The sequence below is a fragment of the Palaemon carinicauda genome, chromosome 40 (genome assembly GCF_036898095.1).
Source record: "Palaemon carinicauda isolate YSFRI2023 chromosome 40, ASM3689809v2, whole genome shotgun sequence".
Taxonomy (NCBI): domain Eukaryota; kingdom Metazoa; phylum Arthropoda; class Malacostraca; order Decapoda; family Palaemonidae; genus Palaemon; species Palaemon carinicauda.
In genome coordinates this window covers 42,195,654-42,213,448 of record NC_090764.1, presented here as the reverse complement: position 1 = coordinate 42,213,448, position 17,795 = coordinate 42,195,654, and the positions used below count along the sequence as shown (strand labels likewise).

Sequence of the window (17,795 nt, the reverse complement as noted above, 5' to 3'; positions counted from 1 at the left end):
GGAGGATTTTGTGCCAAAAGCAAATAGAGCTAAATCACAAGTGTGTGACTGGGAGCAGTAGCAAGCTAACCACCCCCTACCCCTGCTAACTAGCAGAATGGGTAGTTAACCCTTGCTAAAATTTTAATGTCTCGCCCTTTAAGCTTCACCAAAGTAATACCCCTAATAAATAGTGTAGGTTTGTATTCCAGTTATGAAAAAAATTCAATTTAAAATGATAAAAGTAGAGATGTCCTTATGAAAGTTCAATAGCTATCAGAAGACCTTCTTCTGGAATAAATCGAAAAATACCACCAGCATGGTACGGCATATCATGTCCAAGAATCTTGGCGAGGATGAACCTGCCATCCTCACCTCAAGCCTCAAACAGATATCTATTTCTTGAAGTGCTAAAAGCGGGGCATTCAGTCAACAAGTGCCTTACTGTCATGGGTACCAAACAGTCATCGCAATATAGCTGGTGTTGCCCAGTCATTAGAAACTCTTATGTTAACCAAGTATGACCAATGCAGAAACAACAAAGAGTAGTTTCCCGCTTCCGGGGTGTTACGCTATACCTCTAAGGAAATATAACATTTATTATTTCTCTCATCTAATTTCCATCTAAACAATTGAAATGCTATTGCCTATTATTATAACAAACTCTTAGTCCTCTGTAAAAAATCAGTGAGGATGGGATGGCTTCTTGGTAGTAATTCAGCTGCTGCATTCTTTGCCAGTAAATCTGCCTACTCATTCCCATATAAACCTATGTGTGCCAGAACCCAACAAAATCAAACTGTTATACTTCTCAGGTCAATAATGAAAAGCCACTCTAAAATCTTCAAAACAAAAGGGTTACTATAATAAAAACTTCTAAAGCTTTTAGGACACTTCTTGCATCACTAAAAATGGTAAAATTACCCTCCTCTATTAATGCCATTTTTTCAATAGTGGTTAGTATGCCATATAATGAGGCAGAAAATATAGAAGAGACTAGAGGAAGTGCACTCTATAATTAAAAGCATTACAGAATCAGTATCAGATTTGGAGCCATCAGTATATATGAAAGTCGATTCCCTATGCTTTGCAACATGTTCCATGGAGGGGGGGAATGATATACTGTATTGAATGGAATCACCTTACTTCTAACTATATCAATACTGTTTAATAATTGTTTTACCTGAAAACCATAAGGTTGAGGAGATTTTGGGTGCAAATCTAAATATGTTGAGTGCCTTACAATAATTGCAGCCTGATAGGCTAAAGAATTAAGAAGTCTTTGCAACCTAAACCAATACCAAACAACAGAAGACTTTCGGTAAAGGTCTAAAGGTAATTCTCCACCATCAACGAGGAGGCTTGGGATAGGCAAAGTTCTAAAAGCTTCTGTGGCCGATCTGATATCAGTATGGTGTAAAGAATCAAAATCTTTAATTGGCTAGGGTGGCTGAAGAGTATATTTCATACCCATAGCTAATGGGACAAAACTTTTAAAAGATTCAGAGCCTCAAGACATTTTACTTTTAAGGCTTTCAAGTGTGGAATCCATGTCAGCCTGCAATCAAATATTATTCCTAAAAATGACAAATTTAGAAGTAATTTGTACTTTTATTAACAACACAAACCTGTAGCTATTTGTAGGGGTATAACTTTCAGCAAAGCTGAAAGGACGAGCCATTAGAAATTAGTGAAGGTTTACCAACCGTGCCACTAGTTAGGAAGGGGGGGAGGGGGGGGGAGTAGCTACTCATCTCACTCACACACCTGAAATTGTACTTCACTTTGTTTGGAGGTAGGACTTCAAGAAGAACTGGGTAGGCAGGCATATCTGTAGAGTGTACTTACAAGGATGCTGAAAGACTAGCCATAAGACTTTTAGCTAGGTGTAACTACCCCACCACTAATTAGTGGGGGGGGGGGGGGTTTAGTATTAGCTACCCCACTCACACACCAGTATTGTCTCGTCACTTTTGATTGCAGACAAGACTTGCCGTGAGAAAAGTGATGGCGGGCCAAATTTGTATAAAGAGCTTTTGTATCCTTAGGAAAAGTACAAATTACTTCAAATTTGTCATTTGTTCTGACACTAAATACAAATCCTTTTGTTCTTTATTAGGGATGACTCACCCTTTAAGTGGGTGAAAGTCCGAACTAACTGGCTGGTTTTTACCCTGGGTTTTCCCGTACATGCTCTGAACATATAAGTAAGAAACCTTGGTACCTCGCTAACTTTATGTGCAATGCATGATTTAGCAGCCTGAGCAATCTGTGTGATTGTGTGATACTGGCAATGTGACTAGTCTCGGTAAGAATTCTCAGAAACGTAGGAATCTTTGAATCAACCATAGACATTACCCAATCCCCCCTAGCCAGGAGGCATGGGGATGCAACAAGTATATTTTCTATACTAGGTTACACAAGGTACTGTATTTAGTTTTACCTGCAGACAGAGGAGGACAGCTTACAGAGGACCATAGGTGCTGTTCCTTAAGAGAGGGAAAGATGAAAGGAAGAAAGAGCCAGTCATTCTTAAACATTCATCCCAGACTAATCCCTCCTAGAAGGTTGGGCAGGGCACCAGCCACCCGTTGAGATACTACTACCAGAGTGTTATTGGGTCCTTTGACTGGTCAGACAGTACTACATAGAATCCTTCTCTATGGTTACGGTTCTTTCCCTTTGCCTACACATACACCGAATAATCTGGCCTATTCTTACATATTCTCCTCTGTCCTCATACCTGACAACACTGAGATTACCAAATAATTCTTCTCTCAAGGGGTTAACTACTGCTCTGTAATTGTTCAGTGGTTACTTTCCTCTTGCGAAGGGTAGAATAGACTCTACAGCTATGGTAAGCAGCTCTTCTACAAAGACACTCCAAAATCAAACCATTGTTTTCTAGTCTTGGGTAGCGCCATAGCCTCTGTACCATGGTCTTCCACTGTCTTGGGGTAAAGTTCTCTTGCTTGAGGGTACACTCAGGCATACTTTTCTATCTTATTTCTCCAACTCGTGTTTCGAAGTTTTTACAGTTTATATATGAAATATTTATTTTAATTGTTATTACTGTTATTTTGTTAATTAATTATCTTTTTCCTTGTTTCCTTTCCTCACTGGGGTATTTTCCCTGTTGGAGCCCCTGGGCTTATAGCATCTTGCTTTTCCAACTAGGGTTGTAGCTTAGCAAGTAATAATAATAATATTCCTTGGATGTATAGAACCCCTGAGGGAGGGGTTACTTGTCATTGTCCATGTTTCCTCTTCTGAGACTTGATAGGGATAATACCAGTCTCTCCTACTTTGGGTCAAAGGTAGCCTTTTAGGCCTTAGAGTCCAGGTAACGCTGGTACCTGGATAACCGCTGTTGCATGAAAGTATGGCATGAGTTGGAACCTGTCTAACAGTAGTACTAATAGGTCTAGGATCCGAGAGAGGACTGCCCCTCCCAAAGGACTCTGATACATATAAGGAAGGTACTTTGGCCAATCTGGAGACAGCCTGCTGAACTTATTTACAAGTTTTAAAAACCAGGGAGTATCCTTCATGAATGAAGGAGTGCTTGCAAAAGTGCTGCAAGAGTACTTCCTTTACTTTTTGGGTATACAGTAACCAGAAAGGAGCAATCATGACCAGATGACCTGTCATATTTGCTAACTAGACTTGCTCTAACGGGAAGGCAAGTACGCTCTACATGAGCTACGCAAACAAGTGCACTCTCACCAACTACCATAGCAGGACGAGTAGATGGTAAGTGTGTCACAGAAAAGGGAACACATCGAAGAGCGAGACTGTTAGACCACAGAATGGTGAAGTGGACATTGAGACATAACTGCAGAGGCATGCGTAGTCAATGTGGCACGCAACTAAAATTGTTCCCTCGTTGCTGCCGGAGCATAGCGCGCTGGAGCACGTCTGCTGCTGAAGCATGGCATGCTGGAGCGCGTCTGCTACCAAGCCAGCGCGCATCTTTGGGTGTAGTAGAGCTGTCAAGTAAGCGCGCACTAGTGAAGAAGCGAGTGCTGGCAACTCACAGTGAGTTCGCACGCATGCACACCTTTGTCAGGCAAAGGAGCTCGCCAGCCCACCTTGCTAACACTTAGTGGTGAGTGTGTAACGTTGAGCAAGACTCCCTTGTGAGACTAGGATCTGTGCCCCCACATACCAAAGTATTATGGGTAAAAGCACTCCTACTTGTCATAGCTCCAGATTGAGGTTAGCGAGTAGCCTTGCTTGCTCTTACAGGACGAGGCGCGCGTTTGGATAGTGGCGAGAAGGGCTGAGCTGAACTAGACATACTGGAGCGTAGTCTGAACAGCAGGCTCTCCCTCGTGAAAGTTAGAAGCTCGAGGCGCAGGCCCCGAAGGACCTAGCTTTTGTTGTGTCCTATGGACATGACTGTGAGAGGCGGGACCATGAACAGCCTCAATACCCCATCGTGACTTGCTCTGAAAAGCAATGATCTGAAGAGCTGAAATGAGGCATGGATGATTCCAACACTTGTTTCCTGAAGCCCCATGGGAGCGACCACTCAGGCGAAGAGGGTCTCGCTCGGGGACAAGACTGGCATTCCCCCACCAGGTGGTAAAGCTCCGTGTATCATACTTTGCGAGTCTTCAGCACGCTGAGCAAGCTCAATCTGGGGAGTGCACTATAATCTGCGGGCTGCGAAACATGACCAAAGCCAGTTTCTGGTTTCTCCTCAAGAGAATCACCCAACTGGTAACCCCGAGGGGCACTACTGTAGTCAGCAAAAGCTCTCGTTCCTCTACCGAAGCAAAGCAAATGAAGGGTGGATGAGCAGAATTGGGGGATGCTACAGCTAGGGGCATGAGACGCTCTTTCAGTACATTATTACCTCTGTTGTCTCGAGAGAGAAGACCAGTCAACCACTGGGGAGGCAGGTATGCAATCCCATTGTGTCCCTAACTGCATAATCTTCAAAAGCCGTTCCTTAGACGGGGTTACCCAGAATCCCAAAGGAAGGCCTGTGCATCAGCAAAAAGCAATTTCCCTACAACTGAGAGTGGCAACGCTACGCTAGGGGAATGGTGGTGACTACAGAACCTAAGGGTTGTAGGGGTCAAATGGTCATCATTCTTACTTGCCTGCTCCCAAAAGGAGACCGATCAAGCAGTCAACGAGGAGTTGGAGGAAGATGTCAGGACTTCTCATCTTTCGAGGAAGACCTCGAAGGAGAGGAGTCCCTTTTAGACTTATTTCTTCCAATACTGTATCTACCAAACAGCACCCACTGGGAGAATGGCAACTCCCAACATACATAACAAGGAGACTCCTGCATGCAAATATGATTTCTACACATAGAAAAAGAGCGTGATTATCCGTCTCTGGGGTTGACATGATGGTGTCACAAGGGTGCCCTTCCATACCAGGACAATCCTGCATCGTAAAGCCTCACGATACGCTCACTCCTGAATACAAAAAGGAAATCGAAGTTTTAGGCCAGTTTGTATTTTCCTAAATAAGGGTTAACCAAGCCAAAATAAAAAGTGACGTCTTACCATCAGTGTGTGTATAAGCTGGGTGAAAAGTCTACCCACACTAACCCCCTGCTAACTAAAGGTGGGTGGTTATACCTCGCTGACAAGTCTTTGAGATAATTTCAGCTTCAGCCAAACTATATATCTACTGTAAAGAGTGAAAGGGTTTCTATTAGGTGTTGGCACAAATCAGTTTTGATTCCCCATAACCAAATAATATGCCCTACAGTAATCTTATCAAAAACCAAACATGTGCATTACGACTTACAGTAATTGACACTATTAAATTCCATTTCATGCAATTATATGTTTAAAAGAATCATAAAGTATATAAAAATTATAATACTATACAAGAAAAACAATGTTTAAAATTGATTGTTTAGATATTACCTAGACACTTACCATATGCAACAGTGTGAACAGCTACTCCAACACTTTGGGTAACACTGGATGCTACATCGGAAGCTCCAGCAACTACACTTGACAAATAAACATTTGCAGTTTCACTGGCAGACCAAACAGTATCTTCTGACATTTGGTGGTGTTCTTTCAGAAAAGATAAAAAAGAAAGTTACTGTCATTAAATGCAAGAACAAAAATGAAAAATTTGAAAATAATTTGTATTTTTCCTAACTTTACAAACCTGGAGCTCTTTAAAGTGGAGATATCTTTCGGCGATAGTTGAAAATCACAAATTTTAAGTAATTTGTATTTTTCCTAACATACTTACCGAGAACTACTTTCTTAGGAGGTACCTGGAATCTCCTCTCAACCGACCAGAGTTTTGTGTAGTCTACCCTACTTCCGTTTTCTGTGGGGACTAACTCAGCCATAAGGAGAATGTGCCCTGAGGCTAGTCCCGAGCCAGGTCGGCGTTAGCTTGGGTCTCGCTCTCCAGTAAGTTCCTGGATGGTACAAAAGGTCTTAAGGTCAGTAAGACACTCGGGGAAGGTAGGGAGGGCCATTACCCTAAAGTAGTTCTCAGTATGTATGTTAGGAAAAATACAAATTACTTAAAATTTGTGATTTATTCCAACACAGAGACTTACCTCGAACTACTGTACTTTCTTAGGAGACTTACACTTTAGGAGGTGGGAGTGTCTTCCTGAACCCTAGACCAAGCTAACCTGACGTCCAGGAACCTAGATGGGATCTAGGTTGCAATATATATATCCGGAAAACGAAACGTAGGGAAAACCACACAAAGAGCTCATGTTAGTGTCTAAGTACTCACCCTTTCAAAAATTCCATGATGCTGAGTCCTGTGGCGAAGTTGTGGAGACGTGTCTTCTTCGGGTTGTATCTGGGGCTATCTCCGAGTAGGGAAAGGAAAAAGGGACAAGGGTAAAAGGGAACGAACCTGTGTCTCTTGGTTTTGCTACCCACAATTGCACCTGGGGCTACACCGTTAAATCGCTTGGAGCGCGGAGATGACTGTCCCAATAGAGAAACCGTCTACAGGTAAAGACCTCCTCGAGCAATCCTTGAGGTAATGCGTTGTGAAGGTCAACTGGTTCGACCAGGTGCCTGCTCTAAGGATCTGACCCACTGCTATGTTCCTCTCAAAAGCCAGAGATGTACTTAGACCCCTAATGTCATGGGGCCTGGGATTACTTGTCAGGGGCAGTCCCGCATCGTTATAGGCCCTGACAATAACCTGTCTCAGCCAAAAGGAGATGGTATTCTTAGATACCTGCTTCTTCTTTACACCCGTAGAGACAAAAAGATTTTTGATACCAGGGCGGAGGTGAGCCGTCCTCTCAAGATATTTCCTCACGGCTCGGACGGGGCACAACTTCAAATATTCTGGATTCCCTGTCCGAGGAATAGCCGGCATTGAAAAGCCCTCGAACTTAGGGTCCCAGACCGCTGGATTCTGTGTCTTCGCTACGAAAGAAGGGACGAACTTGAAGGAGATCTCCCGCCACCCCTTCGAATGAGAGATTTCGTGGGACAACCCATGGATTTCTCCTACTCTCTTAGCAGAGGCCAAGGCCAACAAGAAGACCGTCTTGAGAGTGAGATCCCTGTCCACTATGTCCTTCAGGGGTTCGAACGGTGGCCCATTTAGCATTTTCAATACCCTTGCCACGTCCCACTGTGGTACTCTGGAGGCTTGCGGAGGGCATGCTTGTTCGAAGCTCCTGATGAGCATAGAGATGTGCCTAGAGGACCCCAGATCGATGCCCTTCAGAAGGAAGACTTGGCCCAAGGCCGCACGGACTCCTTTGATGGCCGGTATTGACATGCCCACCTCGTCTCTGAGATGCACTAGAAAATCCGCAATATCTGGGACCGAGGCTTTAGAGGCTTGATGTTCTTTGAGGCACACCACTTCGTAAAAGTAGCCCATTTCGCCTGGTAGACCGCTGCTGAAGATCGTCTCAGATCTTTTCTGCTGTACCTGCCGAATATCCTTCCTTCCTCAGGAGCCGCTCGATAGTCTCCAGGCGTGAAGGCGAAGAGACTGAGGATTATCGTGGAACCTTTGGAAGTGTGGCTGCCGGAGTAGGTCTGGTCTGTCGGGCAGAGGCCACGGGGGAAGACATGCCAGGTCTCTTAGATCCGCGAACCACTCCCTCTCCGGCCACCAAGGCGCTACCAAAGTCATCTTTAAGTTTTGAGCTGCCCGAACTCTGTTGAGCACTTGCCTGATCAACGTGAAGGGGGGAAAAGCATACACGTCGAGGTTGTCCCATTTGTGTTGAAAAGCATCTTCCAACGCCGCTTTTGGGTCTGGGACAGGAGAACAAAATACGGGGAGTTGTGCGTTCAGTCTGGTTGCAAAGAGATCCATCACCGGCGAGCCCCATTTTTGAATGATGAGTCTGGCTACTTCTGGGAGGAGGGACCACTCGGTTCCCACTACTTGTCCCATCCTGCTGAGCCCGTCGGCTAGGGCATTCCTTTTGCCTGGAATGAACCTTGCTGAAATCACGATCTGTTCTGACTCGGCCCAATCCAGGATCTCCAACGCGAGATCGCACAACTCCTTCGATTTTAGACCTCCGTGTTTCTTTATGTACGCTACTACAGTGGCGTTGTCGCACATTAACGCCACTGTGTTTCCCCTCCGAAGATCTACGAACTGTAGGCACGCTTCTCGGACTGCCTTCATCTCTAGGACGTTGATGTGTTGACCTTTCTCTTCGTCCGTCCAAGTTCCTCTCGTTGACTCGTTGAGGAGATGTGCTGCCCACCCCTCTTTGGAGGCGTCTGTGAAGAGAAGCATCTCGAGAGGCTCGGTTGCGAAGGGCATCCCCTTGAGGGTATTTGACCGACATAGCCACCACTCCCGGGAGTGTATTGTCTCCGAAAGGACGGAAATTAACTTGTAGGGCGAGTCCACTTGGCTCCAGAGCCCCTTCAGGTTCCATTGGACGCTCCTGAGTCTGAGCCTCCCCTGGGGAACCAGTTTCTCTAATGACACTAGGTGCCCCATCAACCTCTGCCAGTCCTTGGCTCTCCTGGGTTGTCCCGAAAGGAAAGGCTGGAGGATCTGTTCCAGGTTGTTCAACCGCTCTTCCGATGGAAAGGCTCTCACTAGTCGGGAATCCAACACCATCCCCAAGTAAGTCATCCTGGTGGAGGGAGACAGATTCGATTTCTCCAGGTTGATCGTGATACCCAGAACCTTGCAGAATTGTATTAGTTTTACCCCTTGCTCCCTCAAAACTTCCTCTGAGGAGGAAAGTAGTAACCAGTCGTCCAGGTATCGAATGAGGCGCATAACCTGCTCGTGAGCCCACACAGAGACTGTCGTGAAGACTCTCATGAATACCTGGGGAGCTGTTGACAATCCGAAGCAGAGGGTCTTGAACTGCAGGATCTGGGAACCCCACTTCACCCGGAGAAACTTTCTGCTTGAGGGGTGGATCGGGATTTGAAAATATGCGTCCTTGAGGTCTATGGACATCATGAAGTCCCCTTCCCTCAACGACTGCAGGACCGACTTCGGGGTGTCCATTTTGAAGTCGGTCTTGCACACAAACTTGTTGAGGGCTGACAGGTCTATCACCGGTCTCCAACCCCCTGTCGCTTTCTCCACCAAAAAAAGACGACTGTAGAAGCCTGGGCCCGGATGTAGGACCACTTCCACCGTACCTTTTTCCAACATAGTGGATACTTCCTCCTGAAGGGCCGCTCTCTTCAAGGGGTCCTTGGGTGCTAGCCACTCCGCCAGGCTGGCTGGGATCAGAGGTGGAGATTCTGTTAGGAATGGGAGTCTGTACCCTTCCTTCAGTACGGATACTGTCCAAGGCTCCGCACCGTGAGCCCTCCATGCTTGCCAAAAATGTCTGAGGCATCCCCCAACCTGAGGCTTGGGCAGGAGTAGGGGGCCTCCCACTCTATCTCCTTCTGGAGGAACGGCCTGAACGCCCTCTCCTGGACGCTGAGTAGGCCGACCTAAAAGAGGCAGACGCTGCTGGAGCTCCTCTACGGGGGGGCTGCGGTGGTTGAGCCCAAGAGTTAGGTGGAGCGTCTCTCCTCGTCTGGCTAGGAGAGGCACGAGAAGTAGAGGGTCCATCCGACAGCGCCCTCCTGTAAGTGGGTCTCTTCACAGAGTGGGGTCTGGGTCCACTCACTTCCTTCCTTTTCATGACCTTCTCCATTATCTCCTCCAGTTGTTTTAACGGAAACAGAGTCACTCCACACAGGCAGGCTCCTCATAGCCCTTGCCTCTCTGTCAGGGATTTTTCGGGACAGCTTGGCTAGGACTGTATCCCTTCTCCTAAGCACCCAGTTGGCTGACAGGGCAAGAGACTGGAAAGTCAGGAACTTTAAGGTCTTTCCTCCGGAGATGATGAGCTCCTTCAGGAGGGCCTGGTTCGCAGGGTCCGTCAAGTCGTAGGTGGCTTGAACACCTACCAGAGTGGATGCCCACCAGTCCAACCAGGAGGCGACGTGGACTAAGTCCTTAGACATCTCCTCCATCATCGAAGTCTCCGACTGTGAGAAACAAATCGGGGCTGACGTGGCTCTGTCCTCCGGGGCACCTTGACCCAACACCCCAAGGGAAGTCTCCATCTTGCAGGCTCCCGGTCGCTGCCCCTCTGGCACATAAAACCTACTCTGGGACCTTAGTCCTTGGAGTAATTTTGAGGAACTCTGGGACTTGGGGGCTTCGGCATTGCCCGCCACAACCTTGTCCACGTGTGCGCACCCCAGGCCCAAGTCCCTGGCCACAGGCAGTGCCAGGGAGGGTTTCTGCTGCACGGGGGCCTCCATCAGACGATTAAGGCTGGAACGCCAGGCATCTTCGTCTGAGGGAACAGGCTCCTCGATCCGGTGATGCCTCCATAAGAGACCTAACACCCTCCGATATGCCGAGTCCTCTGTTGGGGAACCTTCACTGTCGCCAGCAACTCCCTCCGTCTGAGGCCGAGGCGACGGGCTGACGGGCACCTCCACCTGGAGCTGTGGCTCTGACTCGACGAGCACCTCCCTGTGGTGGTAACGGTCTGTGCCGACGGGAACCTCCGCACTAGACCTGGGTGTTGGGACGGGTATAGCCGTGTCGGCGAGGACTTCCGTCCGCAATACGTCTTTGGACAACGAGGGTGAGACTTCCGTGGGCTGGCCCGACGAAGGAAGCCGTCCCTGCGAGTCCATTGGCCGAGTCAACTGCGCTGACCCGACCAGGCTGCCCGTCCGAAAACGTGGCTCCCCCGCTGTGCGGGTTGAGCCGGAAGTTTCGCGGCCTTACGCCTACCTGTAGAGGTCTTCTCGCTCTGTTCCTTGTGAGGGTCATACTTAAGTCTGGCAGAGGGCCTCCGTGGAGAACCGTCTCTGGGCCGCCGACTCGGAGAACGCGGGAAATCGTCGAAGTCCTCGACCCTCCTGCGGGGAACGAAGACCCACTCACCTTTGGGGGACTTACTCCTCCTGTACTTCATCCTCGGGGACCTGGAACGTCTTCTGCTATACCTCGACCTCGAACGAGAGCGCCTACTCCTGGATCTCTCCCTCCTCCGACAGCGCCTCCTCCTCGCTTCTCCCTCCGAAGAGAACGATGAGCCGGCCGCCGAAGACTCCGAAGATTCTGCATAACCCGACCGACGGGCGGGCGCGTGGGCAACGGAGGCCTTTGTGAACTGTTGAGTCCCGGAGGTTGAAGGTTGCAAAAACGAGTCAGGAACCGCCGACAGAGGGGCTGGAAGGGAGGTCGGCCGCACCACTCTGGGGAACCAGGAATCGAGGCCATCCTCCATCCTCAACGGGGACCTACCTGGAGTTTTCGGGAGCTTCCACCCGAAGGGCTCCGTTACCGTCGAGTCCAACTTATCCTGGATGCCATCAGCTGCCGAGGTACAGTACCTGAAACGCAGGCTCAAGACGCGGGCGAAGAGACAGGGACATTATTACTCCACATGGGGTCATCGGAGGAGACGTGCCCCCCAATCACAAGGGCAGTCTCTCCAAGACCCCCAGACAAAGTACTTTCAGGCCCCCCACTTGCCTGTGAAGATTCAGCAACCCCCACATCCTGAATATTAGACTCTTGGGGAAGAGCAATCGGCACCTTCCCCGCAACGGACTTACCTCGTCCCCTACTCTCGGTAGGGGAAGAAGGAACAGAAACCTCGTTAGACCTCCCGGGCGACGTCAAGGGCGAAGAGATGCTCGCCTTCCTGGGGGATCGTTTAGTGGACTTCTTCTTTTTTGTACTAAAATGAACCCACTGGATTTCACTCCAAGACACACACTCCGGGCACGTATCCGCCGGCGAGCACACTTTACCCCTACAGGAAGAGCAAAGGGAATGCAGGTCAACCTCCGGCTTGGATAAGAACGCTCCACACCACTTCCCGGCCCTAGGCCCAGGACAACGGCGGGTCTGCTCCATCACAACACAAAACCACAAGACACAGGAACGCAGGGAAAGGATAAGGAATACACTCGGGGAAGCACAAGGGAATCACGCGAACACGCGGGCGAACACGCGAGAACACAAGGGAAAACACAGAGATACCACGCGGGAACCACGTGGGACACACGAATCAGGGACACAAAGGGTCGCACAGAGAATGGAGAGCGACGGGATGGTATCACGATGCGACCAGAGAACTTACTGGAGAGCGAGACCCAAGCTAACGCCGACCTGGCTCGGGACTAGCCTCAGGGCACGTTCTCCTTACGGCTGAGTTAGTCCCCACAGAAAACGGATGTAGGGTAGACTACACAAAACTTTGGTCGGTTGAGAGGAGATTCCAGGTACCTCCTAAGAAAGTAGTTCGAGGTAAGTCTCTGTGTTGAAACAACTAGCCATTAAGCTTTTTGCGAGTAATAACCCACCACTAGTTAGCGGGGGGAGCAGAAGAGTAGACTGACCACCCCTCTCACACCTGCACTTGTAACAAACTGTCACTTTGCAATTGTTGTATAACTTTGGGGGGGGAGGTGATGTTGGGACCAGTATGTGTAAAGAGCTCCAGGTTTGTATAATTAAGAAAAATACAAATAATTTCCATAAAAATTCATTATTTTTTCCTACACTACTGCATATAAAAACCATTATGCTCTTTAAAGTGGAGATTCACTCCATGATGGGTGTCAATCCAAAAACCAACTGGAAGGGGACTGACCCAGGATGTATAGCCTACTCTTTGCTTCACATGAGCTATTTAGAGGTCACCCTGACACCTCGTTAGCCCTTGTGGTTAACTGCCACAAGGGATAACGGCCCGAGCAATCCGTGCTAGGTGTAAGAATTTAGCAATATAACTTGACCGGGTAAACGTAATTCTGGAGCTAAACTCGGCACTTAACTTAATCATTACCAGACTCCAACTCATTTGGAGGACAGGGACATAACAAATATATATTCATACATCAAGTTACACAAGGATTGATGGTACCCACCTGCAGTTACAGGAGATCAGCTTGCACAGTTCCTCGGATGCTGAGCCCTAAGGGGGGAGAGAATGAAATAGGAAGTGGCCATTTACTCACCCATCCATTCTAGACTTATTCGCCGGTAAAAACTGCCCTCAACCAACTGCTAATTGCCCTACAAGGGAGCTGAGGTGTTGCTGACCATGTTTTGTGCAGCCACCACAGGACCTAAGGTAAAAATACCTCTTGATCACCTGTCTGATCCAGGAAGAGATGGAGTTCTTAGTGACCCTTTTATTCTCCCCAACTTTGCAAAGGGCATACTGATCTGAGGGCGGGCTTTGGCAGTTCTTTTAAGGTACTTCCTCAGCTCCCTTATTGGGCAGAGTAACAGCTGATCTGGATCCTCTGTTACAGACTGGCAACTCTCAATCTGGAAGGGGCCAAATCTAGAATGTGCTACAACTGGATTTTGAGTCTTAGCTACAAATTCTGGGACAAAAGTTAGTAGCACCTCCCCCTATCCCTTTGAATGGGTCCCGTCATAGTAAATAGCATGTAGCTCACTGACTCTTTGCAGAGGCCAGTGCTAGGAAGAAAACCGTCTTCAGTGTCAAGTCGCGACCTGACGCTTGACAAAGAGGAGTCTCTGCTGTACGTGAGCCTGCCTTAGAAGAGGGCAGTTTTGGAATCCTGAACCCTCGCGTAGAGGCCATTTCCCCTTTCCCCACCGGATGGGCTGAAAGGCGTTTACGGGGATGGAAACGAGGCGATGGTGACCTGTCAGTGTGATGTTCCTTAGCCTGTTGCTGGTCACTGCGCGAGTGTGCAGGTGAGTGCTGGCGTGTTGGCGAGCGCTGGTGCATTGGCGGCAGCAAGTGCGCAGGAGAGCGTTGGCGCACAGTAAGGCGCTGTGCAGAGTGTTGCGCAGTTGGGCGCGGGAGCGCAGTAGAGTTCTGGCAGGCAGTAAGACACTGCACAGTTCCTTTAGAATGCGCAGGAGAGCGTTGGCGCGCAGTATGACCAAGCGCAGGGTGTTGTACAGTCCCCTTAGACTGCGCAGGAGAGCACTGGGATGCAATTCGGCGCTGCGCAGGAGGCTGCTGGAGAGCAGCTTCAGTAGAATGCAGGTGCGCAGCTGTGCACTGGCGAGCTGAAGAGTGCCGGTGAGCCGGAAGTTGTTGAGGAATCTTCGGTACTGGAGAGCGCAGATGGGCAGTGGATTGCTGGCGCACTGGAGAGTGTTGGTGCACAGGAGAGCGCTGTAGCTTGGGAGAGCGGTGTCGTATAGGAGAGCGTTGGCGAGCCAAAGACCGGAAATTCCGTGGGACCGCGCTGAAGTTTCGGTGAGTGTTATTGCACCGGGGAGCGTTAGCAAGCTCAGGAAGGAGAGCGTAGGTTGGCTGGTGAGAGCTGGCAAGCTGGCAAACGGTGCTCTCTAAAATGGCGAGGTTGTGCCGGAGAGCGCCGGCGATCAGGAGATCCCTGGGGCATTAGAAGGCGCTGAGGACGAGCATGTGAAGGCTGTGTCAAACGAACGCCAAAACGCTGTAGAGCGCTGACAAGCTGGAGAGCGTGTGCGTTCTGTAAAGCATAACAGAGCCGGCTGGCGCTGACGAGATGTTGGTGCGCTCTGGTGCACTGCAGGGCGATGGCGAGCTGGAGAGCGTTGGCGTGCAACTGCACACTTAAGTAGCGCCTCAAGAGGCTGTACTGGAGACAGGAACAGTGATGGTAGGTGGGGAGGTTGGCGGGCAGGAAGCACAGGAACAAGGATGTACCCTTTGGAAGGGCAAACATCCACCGATAAGGATCGCGAATGATCTACAGAGGAGTCCAGGACCGAAGTCCGAGGGCTAGCAGCAGCGTTGTCGGGAGAAGGTCCAGAAACGGGTGAAGGTCGGGGGCCAAGAGACGACTGAAGCGAAGACTCCTCTGCAGAGGACAGCTGCGATGATGAGGCTGAAGAGCCGAAGAGGCGCCTTTTCACCGATGGTGAAGGACGACCTCTAAGGAGAAGCGGACTGACCATGAGCAGCAGCAGTCCTCCGAAGATGAGTCTCTATACGAGAACTCCCCTGAGTGAGAGAAACACTCGCAAGAGAGACAGACGTAGGACTAAGCTTCCCCCTCAAGCGATGATCAGGAACGGGGAAACTAAGTCGGCAACAACAGCTGGGGAGTCTGGAGCAGCAGGGGCATTGGCAAAAACCACAGAAGTCACCTCTGACACCACGACGTCGATGAGCGCAAGAGGATCTACTTTCGAAGTCGACGATGAGGGCTGCACACTTGCACCCCGGAGGATAAGCTACAGCAAGGAGTCCTTGGAGGGCAGACCCAGAAGCCCCAAGGACAACCATACAGTACCTGTAAAACAGAAGACATAGACAAGGCCTTACCCAGGGGGAGAGGTGGGGCCGCATCGCTAGGGGAAAGCAACACCATCCCTAGAGGACCGGGATTGGCCACAATTAAAAGGGACTACGCTACTACTTGACAGTCTCTCGGAAGAGGCCGAACAAGTAGTAGCTTCAGAGGAAGGTCGGGATATGGAAGAAGAGGCCTTCGGTTTTTCCCCCTTTAAAGGAACCTTCGAAAGAGAAATATCCTGTTTACACATCTTCCATCGTCACCCAAACCTCTCCCATGGGAGGGAGACCACTGGTTGTTACTATCACAACGCTGACCGCTGCAAGAGGGACAAAGGGCGTGGCGATCGGTCTCCACGGCCGACATATCGGTTCCGCAGGGTCGGTCATCGAGGCCGGGGCAGGTGCACATGGTCGCAGAAGAAAAAGAAAAAGCACAAAAAAATTAATGACAGGATGAGGAATGGCAACAACTGTACACCATCCGAGCCAAGAGCAAAGCGAGCTAAATCACCGGTGTGTGAGTGGGAGCAATAGCAAGCTACCCCCTCTACCCCTCGCTAAATTTTATTCTCTCGTCATTTCAGCTTCGCCGAAAGTAATACCCCTAAATAAATAGCGTAGGTTTGTATTCCAGTTACGGAACAAATACTAGATTAAAAATGGAGTAATTACTCAAAAGTGTTGCTATTTGTGAATTGTATATTTCATGGACACTTTTGAGTAATTACTTAATTTTTTATTTAGTATATATTTTGAATATGACAAATTCGTAGATAATTTGTATTTTTCGTAACTATAAAAACCTTAGCTATTTAATAGGGGTATTATTTTTGGCGTAGCTGAAATGACGAGCCATTAATTTTTAACGAGGGTTAACAACCCTCACTGCTGGTTAGTGGGGGGTCGGGAGGGTAGCTTGCTACCGCTCCCCCTCACACACCAGTGATTGAGCTCACTTTGATTGGAGGTAGGACTTCAAGGGGGATAGGGCTGGTAGGCAAGTTTGGTTAAATAGCTAAGGTTTGTATAGTTAGGAAAAATACAAATTATCTACGAATTTGTCATTTGTTCCGTAACTGGAATACATACCACGCTATCTAATAGGGGTGACTCACCCACTAGGAAGGGTGGACGTCCCAGCCAATCTGGCTTTTTGGCTTTACCCGGAGGCTTCTTATCTGAATGAGTTAGCACTCAAGAAATAAGGAGCCCCTGCACCTCGCTACACAAGCTGTGTGTGAAGGTATGTAGAAGTGTGACTCGTCCTAGAAAGTTGTTCCGAAGTTCTTTAGATGGAAAACTGTGCACTAGGACTTTCCTAATACCACCTCGTCAGGGTATGGGGACGCAACAGTATTAATCTACATAGTAGGTACACAAGGGAGCATGGTTTACCTGCAGTGGTTTGAGGTCAGCTATGTAGAGAACCCAGGATGCTGCTTTCCCCAAGAGAGGGGATGATGAAGAAAAGAATAAGGGCCAGTCAAACCTTTTCATTCATGCAGACTAAAACCGGGTAACAATGCCCTCAACCTTCTGCTACTTGTCCAATAAGGAGCTTGAGGTTTTAAACCAGCTGTTGTGCAGCCACCACAGGACTGATAGAAAACGTATCGAGTCTCCTGTGGGTCACGTCTTGCACGTAGTGGGATGTGAACGTGTTTTGACATTTCCACACCCCAGCTTGAAGAACCTGCGTCACTAAATAATTTCTTTTGAAGGCCAGGGACATAGCTATGCCCCTGACATCATGTGCTCTGGGGCGACGTGACGGAGGAGGGTCTGGATTCAGTGCAAGGTTAATGACCCTGCGAATCCATGCTGAGATGGTGTTCTTGGTGACCCTCCTCTTAGTCCTTCCTGTGCTGACAAATAGTGCTGGCACACAAGGATGGGCTGCGGCTGTTCTCTTGAGGTACAGCCTCAAACTCCTTACTGGGCATAGTAAGATGGTCTGGGTCATCTGTTACAGTACGGAGACTAGAAATCCGGAAGGAGTCGAATCGAGGATCCGCTACTCCCGGGTTCTGAGTCTCAGCAATAAACCCAGGGACGAAGCTGAACGTAACCTCTCCCCATCCCCTTGAATGGGCGATGTCTT

At 48.9% G+C, this 17,795-nt stretch overlaps 1 protein-coding gene across 3 annotated transcripts in view; it reads right to left on the bottom strand.

Moving 5' to 3' along the window:
* LOC137631738 (differentially expressed in FDCP 8 homolog) overlaps positions 1-17,795 on the bottom strand; it is a 216,076-nt gene that overhangs the window by 169,077 nt on the left and 29,204 nt on the right. For all 3 annotated transcript variants that reach the window (XM_068363641.1, XM_068363643.1, XM_068363642.1), the window contains exon 2: positions 5,886-6,029. In XM_068363641.1, coding sequence (XP_068219742.1) covers positions 5,886-6,018 — 133 coding nt within the window. In that variant the 5' untranslated portion in view covers positions 6,019-6,029. The remainder of the gene's footprint in view (positions 1-5,885; positions 6,030-17,795) is intronic.